Genomic DNA, 12,221 nt, shown 5'->3' with positions numbered 1-12,221 from the left:
TATTTGAAATTGTGGAGTGAGAAATATTTTTTTTTATACGTACTGTGCTCATCAAAGAATCCAGGACACTGACAGCAAAGGCAGTGCCACAGGCAAAAGGCTGGGTCAAATAGAGCTCAGTATCAGGATCATCATCATCGTCTTGATCTAAGAACTGTACGTTTGTATCATTCACTGAAAGCAATAAAATCATTTCCCTTAGTTACTTATGTGAATAAACTTGCTCAATTTTTATATTACATGATTAAAAAATATCCATTACGAAATACGATGGTTCTTTTACATATGTAAAATGCTAATGAGAAACACTATTTTCATTTCACACCCGGTGAAGTACGATTAAAATTACAAATCTGTTTCCAAGAAAGTATAAAACTGTCCTCTTTGTAACATTTAAGGCTCTTAATTATTCATTGAAGATTTTGCCTTTTTTTTTTAAAAAAAATTTAGATTCATCGGAAAAAATCCTTAGTTTCTTCCGAAAAAATATAAGAAATATTAAACGAGAGTAGTTAACAGAAAAAGTCGAAGAAAAAAATAAGAAAAAGAACGTTTCGTTAAGTTTATCGCAGTACGAAATTATACGTAATTAAGCTAAACATATAATTTTAGGAAAGCTTCCTTATCCGGAAACATTTTCTTTTTAAAAAAAGAGCTTTACGAGATATTAAGTCCAATTTTTTAAATACCTGCATCTAAAGACATGGGCATCTATGTTAATTGAAACTCTATAATTTTATGATTAATTTTTTTCCAACGACAAAGAAATTTGTCAAGTGACACCGCTTTTCAACACAGTTTAAAAATATTTTTTGATGAAATTGGCAATAAATTAACACCGTCATAATATTAAAAAAAATTCTTCACTTTAAGTATATAGATCTAAGTGTATTAAAGATGTTCTGTAATGATTGTCTTTAATATCCTATATGTCTATAAAGAATTTTTATAAAGAATTAAATCAAAAAGACAATCCTTTAAAAAGTTAAAAATTGCTTTCATCGACATCCAATGTAATAGATAATTATCAATCAAATTACAAATAATTAACAATAATTATCAATCCAAAGTAAGCATAGTTTTTTTTAATATAATTTTGATAAGGATTTTTAAAATATAAGATGTTTATTGCCAGACACTCACTATTCTTAGCATCTAGAACTAAAAATACAGTAAATTGTTTTCCCCAAAGTTTAAAATTTGTAAATAAAATTACCTAATTCTGTTATTAAAGGAACATTAGTCCCATAAACGGATCCTCGTCTTTGCATAACTATGGGACTACCGAGGGGAGATAAGGCATCTGGGCCTCCTGGATCTATATTTATAAAATAAAGACATTTTAGCATTTTTATTTAATGGTAAGTAATAATAATAGTTCAATAACAAAGTGTAACAAAAGCAAGATAAATTTGTTCTCATTATAAATAGTTGAATCAATGTACAGTGCGTACAGTTTATAAGATTTCATTAGATTGTACAGTTTATGAGATTTCATAATAAGGAGATTTGTTCATTAGCAGCTCTAATCAATCAAAAATTAATTTAATCACACATTCTTACGAATTATCTTTGGTTACCTTTGTCCGGTTATCACAAACAAAATCAACATTAACGATATAGATAAAATAACATAATGTTACAACGTATTGTGATTTTTCTTTTGTGACACATATTGTCTTTAGTGTAATTGTGTTCCTGCTCACAGCCTGCTAGTCCTGATCACCTTTTTTGCCTTGGCACTTCTTATAAGCAGCTGCTGGTTGATCGGGACTTTCTGCAGATATATGGGAAACTGACGCGACGGGGTCTTCTGGACCTGGTGTAGGCTTTCCTTCTCCAGGGGGATGTGTAACAACAACAACAGTGTAATTGTTTTGAAAATATAAATGTTTAAAATTCTATCATTCGTTTGAGCTTTTTGATTTATATTTTCAAAACAATTACGCATTAGTGTAATTGTTTTGAAAATAAATATTTAAAATCCAATCATTCATTTGAGCTAATCCTGTGTAATATACAAATAAATAATCTTATCAATAATACAAAATGTAATATTTCTATTTATGAAATTCAGGTGTCTAAAAAAGTAGATAGATTTTTGAACTTTAAGATACAGGTGTAACGAGATAAAGAAAAACATATCTAAAATTTTCGAAACTGGTTTTTCTTCAAAAATACTGTTCCGGTAGGTAAAGCAGACTTGACCAAAAATGTGAACGATTAAATTTTTTTGATTACAGTAATCAATTACTTGTAACCATGATTACAAGATAACATAATTTTAATTACAGCTGTAATTGTGATTACAACAATCAATTACAGTAATCAATTACTTGTAATCGTGATTACAACTTTCAATGTTTTTGATTACAACTGTAATCATGATTCTAAGTCATTGCGATTGAAAGTGACAACGAAAACAATTGCGAGTAATTATGATTATAAGTGATCAAATTATACGACTACATGCAATCATGATTACAAGTAATCGTTATTACAAGTAATTGTGATTACTTGTAATCAAACTATACGATTTCAAGTAATTACGATTGCATACTATATGTAAATACATTAGCTAAGTATGTAGGGGGATACCTAGTTTTATGTACAAAGAATGTAAACACATATACATACAATTCGTGATTCCTATTTATACATATACAATGTATTTACAAACCATGTTTGTACGTACAATACACATAATTATATTGTAATACACATAAGGCAATGCGTATATGCTTAGTACACATAATTATGTATATATACGATACATGTGCGCATGTATATTAGTTTGTATACAAATGCATTGTGTTGCATGTTCGTATACGTAGAAAATATATGTATAAATGAATGTGAAAATGATGTAGATACGTATGCATGCATTTATGTATGTAAGTGCATAATTGTATCAATGTAAGATAATAGCATGTATGTGCAGTGTACGAGTGTACTATTTGTGAATTTATAATGTACGATTTGCGAAATACATTTATCCATATTTTACTATAAATATTATACTTTACATTTTCTATTAAAATCGAAAAAAGAAAGTATGAAATATTACAGTTATGTTTATTAGTTTTTGAAATTTTTGTATCATTTCATCAGCATTTCCTTTTTAAAACCATGCTAAGTTTTTAAGGCAAAATCAGCCTTTTATGGAGACTTCTAAAACGATTTTTGTCAGATCAGATTAGTATTCTGTAGCATTTCTGTTTTCTACAATGATGCATTTTATTTAAAAATGAGGAAAGAGAAAATATTTAAGAATAAAAATTGAAAGGAATGAGAATTATTACTGTGTGTTAGCACTCCTATGGTATCATCAAAGGTCATAGCCTTTATGTTCAATGAAGCTAAAATGGCTTCCTTATCTGCAAGCGTAGGATCATCACTACTCGGTATCTTGGCTGACAATATAACACACATATCACATAGATTGATGTTCACTGCTCTCAAATCAGCTCGGCTCAGAGGTGAGCCCTGAAATGATTCAAACAAACAAATCATTGAAAGTCTGTTACAGTAATCTTTCAGAAAGTCTGTAAAATTTAATAAACGCTGCTTTTAGATACATAATGATTGCGAATAGGTTTTTCTTGTACAACTTAATAATTAGTCAGCCATCGAAGTGGTAGACATTAAAATTACGAACAAAACGAATTAATTTTTCTTTAACTCCATCTTCATCTTATATTCAGAGATACAATTTAATAAGTTATATTTAGTGACTAAAACCAATAGTTATACATTTTACAAAACGTTATAGTAATCATATGTACCGAGTTATAAACAAACAATATCAATAAGTAACTGATTTAAATTCACGGTCTTCACGTTTTTATCTATTTTTTTAGTAATCAATCTTAAAATTCAAATCTTAATCAAATTAAATCTTTATTTAAATAAAATTGTAGTCATTATTAACTTATAATGTAATTTTCAAGCATTCGCACTGTTTTTAAAATTCGATTAGACAGTGAAATATCATTTTTCAATCTTTCACCCAAGTAAACGAACTACTGACAAATGAGCCTTAATAGCTTTTAAATGTGTCAGAAACTTGAACTTTTGCTTAAAAACAAAATGAATGGCAAAAGAGTTGTAAGGGAAAAACCACAACCAAATCCTCAAATTTACGGTAGTAAAAATGATTTCATTTAATCTTATAGGAATTATTTGAGCAAATGTTTAAAAAGTTATTATACTCTGTTGCTAGTTAAGAAAAATCCATTTTCCCTATAGAGAGAGCCTGTTTGCATTTGCCAACTGGATGCCGAGGTCCCAGCGCGAACGTATATCAACATCGCCAACTTTTAAAACGACGTTGCACAGCCTTCTTCTTGCTTGCTTTCTTAAGTCATGTTAAATGAGGAAAACAAAACTTATTGAATAATCAATTAACAAGCAATATGAGTTGATAAAAATGATATCTAACAATCGTAACAAATATGCGTTTAACAAAAAAAATTGCATTTAACAAAAAAAAAAAAAAAAATATATGAAAGAATGATAAATATTGTTTTTCGCATATGATTTTATTCTACAGTGAATCAAATTTAAGAATCTCTTCTCTCGCGTTTGATTTGTTAAAAGCATATCAGCATAAGACTCGCCATTTTTTGTGGTCCAATCAAATCCCAAATGCTCCTACAAAGTCATATAGTTGTTTCTTTTTCAAGAACGAATGTTCTTATTTATTGAAATATGTCATCAAGTTTAGGAATCCAATAAGATTTCGAAACTAGAATCTTTTTTTCTTATTATTAATTCTGTGGTAGTTATCGTAAAAGATAGCACGAATTAAATTTCTGTTTGACGTGTTTAAGTTCTTAAAGCTTTTAATTTGTTTTAAAAGCATTTTTGCATAATTTGATGATGAAATAAAACAGAATTATAAGCAGTCAGGGATAATTACTTAAATCCAATATACCGCAATGGTCTTTTCTTAACTTGCAACGGAGTATAGAGTTATTTATCGGTGAAGTTGATATTAAAGAATATTTAAGGAGAAGGTAATTTTTTTTAAAGTATCGTATAAAAATCAACTTACGTTAAGTACAGAGATTTTCGGTAGATTCTGTAGCATCTTCCATTCACGGCGAAGATAGTCAACGTTACCAACAATTACAACATGTTTGAGTTCGTGGTAATGAAAGTTGCTCGCACGCAGTGGCATTACAAGGTTTCGAAGACCAATCAGTGGTGAGTCTGGATCAGCAAACAGGCAGACTACGACATGGCCATTAAGAACTGTCATAGCAGCTTGGTTTCGGTCCTAATAAAACAAAACATATAACTTCTACAATACTTCAAAAATACCAGGATAATAAAGACAAGAAAAAGATTCATTTTATAGAAATAGTTTGCTTGATTATTGATGGCCATAAGCTCAAAAAAAAATGTTGCTAAGGGGCAAAATTTGTAGTTTTTCGGATCTTAATTGCACGCAACGAAACAACATTAAGTTGCTCTATACTCTTAAAACAATAGTGAATTAACTCATAATAAATCTAACCAGCTTTGCCTTATTTATAGCACAGGTGGTAAAAATTAAAAATTAAAAATAAATAAATGTAAGAATAAGTTTTAATGAAATTCACGCACTAAGGAGCAATCTTTTTGTATAAAGGGCTTCTATTAAAATGCTAATTAATTCCTGCAGACGATAATTTAATTACGAATTCAAGCACAAAAACGTGTTTTCTGTAGCAAACATTCCCTTTTTTTACGGAATTATATTTTTGATTTTTAAAATATGAAAGAAGCTGCAATTTGACTGTGAAGGATCCAATATTTTAGACTAGTGTTTACCAAACTTACTCAGCTTCTAAGCTTCCGCATCACTCTTAAATCTCACTGTGATCTACCAACTAGTTACCAACTTTTTTATTTAATAAAAATCTTACATTTAGTTTACCTAGCCAGTGGCGGAATCGAGATTAGTGAATGCAACTTTTTAATATAATTCAACCGAACTTGAGATTATGTCCTTTATTAAGAGTATATAAAAAATTTTATACCCTACAATTCAAAAATTGATTCTCCATTATTAAATAAGGAAAAATTTCAACGACTTACTTTTCTAAAAAGAAAAATGAATTATTTTGATAAGAGAATATGCTATACATTTTTATCAATAGTTCATCAAGCTTTATACTATTCTTTTTTTATCTCGGTAAATATGCCATTAATTAATGAAACGCTTTTAAATGTCGTCTGAAAACGAAATCAAAGGGATACTTCGTTTCCCTATCGAATAACATGTCAGATAGTAATTCGAAATTCAATTTCTTCTCGATTACTACTATAATAGAGTAAATGTAACATAATTTTACAGGAAAGAGAAGAAAAAAAACTATCGTCAGTATACTATGAACGACATAAGCATCACGAGCAACTAACCAATATGCAATCTTCTAGAGATTTTGCCGGACACCAGTGGAACATTCCAGTTGAATCGTATTTCATTTCTGTTTTTTCAAAGTCAAAATCCTTTGCTTGATCATCAGCAAGACCAACTGCCAAAGGCCCTTCTTGTTTGTTTGATCCGTTCGTGCCACCCGCCCTACTAGTGGGCCTGCAGTGGAAATTAATAAAGGAAATTGCATTATAAGAGAATATATCATACAATTATTAATAAAAATGGAAGCACACACAAAAAAGGAATTTATTATTGAAATGCATAAATGGCGTATTTTTCTAAAAGGAATAATTAACTTGCATGGAGTTGAAGCAAGTCAAACATAAACAAGTTAACTTAAACATTGCTAATTTTTAAGAAATACGTGCCAAATACTTTAGTTTCGAGCTGCAATATATTTCGAAAATAACTATCGAGCTTCAAATATTTTTATTAAAAAACTGAGATCTAACTTTTGACGTTGCATGGGAAATGATAGAAATTAATTATAAACTTTTCTCAACAAAACCTATGTTTTCAGCACTTAATTGCTAGCATGAGGGTCATTCTTTGAAATAGTGCCTTATATAATAGATTTTAAAGTATAACAGTTTAGGAAAAACGGTCAAAAACGAAGTTTTGTCTTTTTAACAGTATTTAAAGTTTTTACATTAAAATGGACATTTTAGGAATTAATTTCAAGCTTTTCTCCACTAAATCTTTATTTTTAGAAATAACTAATATGTAAGTCATTCACTGAACTCGTGCTTTGAATTTGAAGCTGTACCTGTATAATTTTATAATATTTTTTTATACTTGCATTTATACTTGCATTTTAAATTGCTTTACAAGTGTTATTCTAGAAATCATTTTACAGATTTGCTCCACGAAATCCATGATTTTGGGACATAGTTCCTACCTGTATCGTTCTTTTGGTGCTATGCACTTTGAAGTTGTTATTTTGCAGAAAAATCAGACATGGAGTTATTTTTAAACGCATCTTGTAATTTATAAGTCATTGTCAATCTTTAATCAGTCTTTGCTTAATTTACGATATTAACTTTTAAAAAATGAATTTAGAGTTCTGTTGTACTACTGTCTTTACTTTAAAACTTAATTCAATAAGTATTATAGAAAAATTGTACTACTTTCTTTAAAAAATTAGTTGGAAAAAAAGAACATTAACAACTTTTTAAGTGGGAAAATGGATTTCTTCAAGTACCCAGCAATAAAACCCTTACTTATTTTACAGCGTATAAAATATATCTTTCTAAAACTTTATGTGCTTCCCGATCTTAAATGTTCAATTTTGTGGAAATTTAACTCACAAATGTTTGAGCTTGTCAATTTGCCTGAATTCTCATTCAGGCAAATGAAACTACTGTAGTTAACTGGGAAAGGGCAAAAGGAATGTCATTTAGCTTGAGCAAATAAAGATAGGTAACGCAGTGTCATGGTGTCATAGCAGCAGTGCTAGGATCACTTCATTTGTCTCGAAATTGGGGAGTCATAGATCCATGACCATTAAAAACCCAGCTTATAGCCAGTGAGAAATCCTCATATTTTGCTACTTCATTTCTAAAGCATGATTAATGCTGTATGAATAACATACCGTTTGTTCCTTGTTATGTAGTTTAAGTGTATCACGTACTTTTTTTTTAGTTTCTTTTGTTAAATGCTTGAGTCCTGCTTTGTCTTATGATCAACAATAGTAAAAACCACAGTCTCTTTCCAGTTACTCATGTGCTTTCAATTTGTGTTGTCATCAATAACAAATATTTTGATGAATTGTTCATGAGGAGACTGTTTTTGTGATTTCAAATGAAAGATGACTTGTCTTTATATACGATTATACAGGCAACTGCTACGCACGATAACGAATACTATGAAGTTCTTACAAAAATATTTTTTTTATTATTCAACAATGTCCTATAATCATTGCGTTTTTATTCTTCGATTAATATTTTCCATTTCAGTTTGTTTTGAAAATAAATTTAATAAAACTTTGCAAAAAAATACTATATTTCATGAAAAGAAAAATTTTATTCAGTTTTAAGTGACGACAAATAATTATTTAGTATCATGCTTATTCATTTCGCCTTCGCCAGAGAATTGTTGAAATTTAACAGACTTGTTTTCATGATTTTTTAACGTAAAGAACAAAATCGTTTAGCCTACGTAAATCACGCAAATGATGAGGTGAAGATCTGTAAATCATGAGTTCAATCCACCAGATGACTTAACCGACGAAAAATAACGAGGTGCACGTTAAATATGTCTAGGCTAAAAGTCCTTTTCTTGGTGTGATGTGGAATTTTGGAGATAAAAGTACCAGCTCAGAGACTATTGCGTGGTATTCTTACCATGGTCATCATTAGAAAGGGATGGTATGTATTTCGTATGTAGGCGAATAAGTAGTATTTTAAAACTTCATATTTGAGCTTCATAATGTGAATGCGCTTAGTATTAAAATTTGAAATAATTCAATTAAAGGTATTTAAATGGGGCATTATAATTATTTATATATATTTTTAAGCTATCAGAGATACTTGCTTTTAACTAGTAAAAAGTCTATTCCATCGTCAAGTACATGTTCAATGTATATGCACTTAATGTGCTATTTGAACCTGTTATTGTAAACAATATCGTCATTTTTTTTTACTTTCAAAAATTTGATTTCTGTCATGGCGATATTACTCGACTTCGCTTTTGTTATTTCGAAAAGCTTTGCTAGCTCTCTATTTCTTTTATAATTGCAGTCGAAATCTAAACATAGTTTAATCAAAAAGATAGTCAAACATTTAAAGTTTTATTTCCTTAAAAACTAAACAATATTAAAAAGTAAAAGAGATAAATAAACGTCAATAGTTGAGAAAATGGTTAAAAAGTTTAAATAATTACGTTTTATTTTGTAGAGATAAAATTTTAATAAAAAATAATAGTAGAAAGGAAAATAATGCAAGTGCTTTGATTTGTGAAGAGTTAAACTAGTTAAAAATATTTTGTTTAGTTTAAAAGTGGAAGGAGATTCATTCAACTAGAAATAAAATTGTTAAAATTTTTAAAGGGATAAAAAAACAAGCACAGGCATAAGGTTGATAAAAAAAACTAACCTGCAAATAATATTTGTATTTTTATAAAAAGAGTATGAAATAAATCAGAGAGTAAAAATGGAATTCCAAAATTATTAATAAAAATTTTGTACTAATTTTAAAACATTCTATAAATATGCCGCTACAAGCTGATTTTACATGAAAGGTGTTTATTTTTCTTCAACATCTACAAATGAAAATTGGTCTGATTTGGGTAATCGAGGAAAGAAATGAGGAACATTTTAAAAAATATATATATACTGGAATACATTTAATAGGTTAACTTGTGATACATTTTTATTTTTATGAAATTAAATAAGTATACACATCGATATAAAGTATTTGTATTAGATAGTATGAAATGTGAGGGTTTGTTGAATTATTTGAAAAGATATTTTTAAAAATTCTGAACATTTTTAAATGTCGTCTGAATTATTGAAATTTTTTTTAAAATTCTGTATTTTTTTCAATGGATTTCATTAGTAGCTTTATAAAAGCTTTGAAAAGTTCAAGATTATTTTAAAACTATTTAAAAAGTATGTGTACATTTACCAAAAAGTAATCAATAACTTTCACATTTATTCCATTTACAGCATCTATAATGTAAGAATTTTGAATGTTTCTTACAAAAAATATTAAGATAATATTCCAGATATGAACTGAGCTATGGAATGAGCAATAAACATTTAGCATAACTGTGTTTCTGTGATGCAGCTGTTTCACTTGCAGTTCTGTTTGATCTATTGTGTATAAAAGTAATGAAAACACAATGCTTGCAGTTCTTTTTCAATATATTTGTGCAATTTCGAATCAAATAAACTTAGATTAAATAATGTATGATTTTTCGTTTAAAATTTATGAGCTAAAGACATAGGGTAAGCAAACCATTTTTTGCGTTTAAAACAGAAAACTTAAATTTGGTTTTATTTAACCTACTAAGGAATAATTTTTCCATAATTTATTTAATTAATTATCATGTATTATTCGAGTACTACATACAAAAAAGATAATTAAAATAGAAAGAAATCATTTCTTTCCTTCATGGGAATTGTATGTGATAGTGCATAATAAATATAGCATGAACATCAATGCATACGCAGGGATATAGCAATGCATACTTCATGCATAGCAAGTGCAATTTAAAAAACATGCAATGCAAAAAGTTCTAGATGCATAATTCAAGACAAAATAAACATGTGTATAGTGACAAAACATGCATTTTTTTCAATACATGCACAATATATAGTGGTCTTGGATAAAGTCCTCTTAAACTTTACGTTACCTTCATCTTCTTGTACACAAAAATAAATGTCTACATTCGAAAAACTCGTTAAATTTTTTGTACAGATATCAAATTAACTAAGCTTTGCAAGAGCTTCACATTTTTTATTTTTGCTTTTCTAAGTTCTTGCTGTAATTTTTTTTAATGAAAATAAACTTCATAGTAAAAGGATTTGGGAGGAAGTAGTGATATTAAAAGTAAGGAGTGTAAAAGCTAAATTAAGGAATTTAAAAAAAAAAAAAAACTATTGATGAAGGGTAAAAATACTAAGTCTATTGAAGTTTTAAAGAGGATGTCACACTAAGTGCAAGCCTCAATATATATTCTACACTATGTGGTTACCTCTGATTCTTACGAGAGAGGATGGTATAAGAGGGCTACTATCCAAACATACCAAATAAGGAATAAAAGGCAGACAATAGCCAGAGCATGAAAAATGAAGAAGTAGAAGTAGAAAGTAGAGGCATACATGAGTTTTTTCACTTCATAGGCTAGGTGTAAGCCAGCAAATGTGTCGTCGGTCCGGGCGCCGTGCGTTGTGTTAGCCAGCGGGCTGGAAAAGAAACAGGAGAAAGGGGCCAGAAGTGATAACAGGATGTGCAAAACAACCACACGCGAAACACACTAGAACGCGCAGTTCAACGTGGAAGATAGTGAGGTGCCAGCACGAAACACAAGAACAAGCAAAGCGAACAATATTTCACAATACGTAGAGAAAAAAGTGAATTTTCACAGGGAAACAGTTGTTTCTTTTTAAGAGTGCCTCATTACACTTAAATTAGATAAAAATATAAAAATTAGATAAAAATATAAAAATAAAGTGTGATGACACGACTTTTTGTTATGATTTGCCTTAATTAAAAGATTAAACGCTACTTATTATTCTAACAAGCAACAGGTACTGTTGCAATAATAGATATTTAGCTACTAAAATTAGCGTAGATATTCAGATTTTATGCGCTCTTTAAAAAAATGGACAAATTAATCATTTAAAGAACTTTCAGTGTTAGCTGCACTGTTTTAAGTAATATGGCTGTTACTTTAATAAATTATTATAGTAATTTTAGTAATTATTACTATTATTATATAAAATATTCAGTTTCTATATAAAATATTTAGTTCTTATATAAAATATTTTGTTTCTAAATATTAGAGTTAGGCAGAAAAATTTATTTCAGCCAAAAACGCAATCATTCAAAAAATTACTTTTTTCTTGTCATCTTTAATTTTTTCATTCGTTAATGATGATAATTTCGAAACATATAATTTTTTTTTTTGTAAAATGATAGCGTGTACAATAGTTTTTGTGAAATTCTCGATCCAAACAGATCTTTACGAATTAAAAATCTTATATCATTGAATCTATGCCGAAACGACCATAAATTATTTTTCAAACAGTCGAATTTTATGTGAGTATACAATACTTTTGAATTGCTGCAGT

At 28.7% G+C, this 12,221-nt stretch overlaps 1 protein-coding gene across 9 annotated transcripts in view; it reads right to left on the bottom strand.

Annotated features, from left to right (window-relative positions):
• LOC107441522 (calcium-activated potassium channel slowpoke) overlaps positions 1 to 12,221 on the bottom strand; it is a 109,003-nt gene that overhangs the window by 6,276 nt on the left and 90,506 nt on the right. For 6 of the 9 annotated variants that reach the window (XM_071177616.2, XM_016054814.4, XM_071177619.2 and 3 more), the window contains 6 exons: positions 11,250 to 11,333; positions 6,409 to 6,583; positions 5,057 to 5,281; positions 3,303 to 3,486; positions 1,217 to 1,318; positions 44 to 174 (listed from right to left, as the gene is read on the bottom strand). In XM_071177616.2, the coding sequence (XP_071033717.1) occupies positions 44 to 174; positions 1,217 to 1,318; positions 3,303 to 3,486; positions 5,057 to 5,281; positions 6,409 to 6,583; positions 11,250 to 11,333 (901 nt within the window). The remainder of the gene's footprint in view (positions 1 to 43; positions 175 to 1,216; positions 1,319 to 3,302; positions 3,487 to 5,056; positions 5,282 to 6,408; positions 6,584 to 11,249; positions 11,334 to 12,221) is intronic. The other 3 variants (XM_071177617.2, XM_071177621.2, XM_071177622.2) reach the window with 1 other exon arrangement.

The sequence above is a fragment of the Parasteatoda tepidariorum genome, chromosome 2 (assembly GCF_982258835.1).
Source record: "Parasteatoda tepidariorum strain Cologne lab strain chromosome 2, Ptep-v5.0, whole genome shotgun sequence".
Lineage (NCBI taxonomy): Eukaryota > Metazoa > Arthropoda > Arachnida > Araneae > Theridiidae > Parasteatoda > Parasteatoda tepidariorum.
Note: the sequence above shows the minus strand (reverse complement) of the source record. Positions and strands in the feature narration are given on the sequence as shown.